The 1378-nt window shown below is 42.6% G+C and overlaps 1 protein-coding gene across 1 annotated transcript in view; it reads right to left on the bottom strand.

The window, feature by feature from the left end:
- Positions 1 to 505: 505 nt before the first annotated feature.
- The window catches only part of LOC107081060 (protein EMSY-like), a gene marked incomplete at its 5' end in the record, with an annotated part of 12953 nt that continues 12080 nt past the window's right edge, over positions 506 to 1378 (bottom strand). Inside the window, one exon of the mRNA XM_015369272.1 lies at positions 506 to 727. Within this exon, the coding sequence (XP_015224758.1) occupies positions 521 to 727 (207 nt within the window). The remainder of the gene's footprint in view (positions 728 to 1378) is intronic.

Here is a 1378-nt window from a genome sequence, read left to right as displayed (position 1 = left end):
TCTGTTCCTGTTTGGCTGTGACTCCATCCTGGAGAGAAATATCAGCTGTGCTGCTGCCATCAACACCTTTGTTTCTAGATGTTGGAGATCGGCCTGTTTTTTAGTGAGTCAACAAGTTGATGCAATCAACTGTTTTTTTTTTAGATAGAAAAACATTTGCTGGACGGACAGCAAACAGCAGCAGATATCCTTCTTTAGTGCGTTCAGTTCATGACTCATATCTCTCCCTGATTTTAGGAAGTAAAGGTAGAAGGAGGAAGGTGTTTATGCAGCACTATATGTTTATAACCTACTACATAACCTATAGAGCAGGGGATTTTTCTCATGCTAATTTTAATCTCTCTTCTATGGAAACATCTAAAACAGGCGATGCCAGATAATTGAAGGTCACTTTCTAAAGAAAATGGTTCTTCCTTAAAACAAACCTTAATTTCGCTTCCTTTGCAAAGTTGACCATTGATGTCGGTCACATGTCACTCAGCTGATCGACATCAAGTCATATGTTGTTAGTCTTCTCAGTTCATGGTGCTTCTTCTAGGACTGTTTGGCTCACCTGTGTTTTTCCCTGCTGGCCGTAAACGATCTTGGTTGGGATGATCTTGGTGGCAGTGGACTGAGATCCACAGCTCATGCCTTTGGGTTGGGTGACGATCATCTTGGTGATGGGCCTGGAGGTGGTGATAATGGCTGGTTTGGTCCCCTGAACTGCCTGCAGCCCCTTTTCTCCCTGTAATGTACATCATCATTACCATAAAATTAGGATTTAGGTATTATTAAAAGTACATGTTCCACATTAATTCAAAATCAAACCTGTAACAATAATTATTCAATGATATTTATTTCTTCCATTGCAGAAGAAAAAAGGAGAGGTTTATTCCAGTGGTTGGGTCACATTTTAAATATGTAGAGAGCACTAAATTAGGCTGCTACCCCAACCTTTCAACAACTTTAACCGGTCTTATTTTGAGAACTGTAGCTTTTTGGTTTCCTTCATAAACTTAAAACCATAATTTGAAGCCAAAGCAGCATTGCTTCACTGAGCAGAAAAGCTACCGGCCACAAGCTAAAAAGTACTTCACAGAAATAATTCAATTAAATCCATGCCATCGTGGAGCGCTCAGGGAGCAATGTGGGGGTTAAGGGTCTTGTTCAGAGACCCAGAGTGGCAGTCTGTGGGAGTGGGGCTCAAACTCAGAACCTCTGGATTCCTAGCCCCGTGAGACCATCCTGATCTCGCGAGCTTTCAAGGTTTCACTCACAGATCAGTGTGGAGACTCTCCGTTGAAAGAAATTTGGAGCCGTTCACCAAACGAACGTCCAATCAGCGTTGGCTTTGAGGCGGGTTGAGGTGTGACGCAACGAGAAGCGCGACAGTTCA

Source organism: Cyprinodon variegatus, unplaced genomic scaffold, assembly GCF_000732505.1.
Source record: "Cyprinodon variegatus isolate N-32 unplaced genomic scaffold, C_variegatus-1.0 Scaffold2791, whole genome shotgun sequence".
Taxonomy (NCBI): domain Eukaryota; kingdom Metazoa; phylum Chordata; class Actinopteri; order Cyprinodontiformes; family Cyprinodontidae; genus Cyprinodon; species Cyprinodon variegatus.
This window is presented reverse-complemented; position numbering and strand designations above follow the sequence as displayed.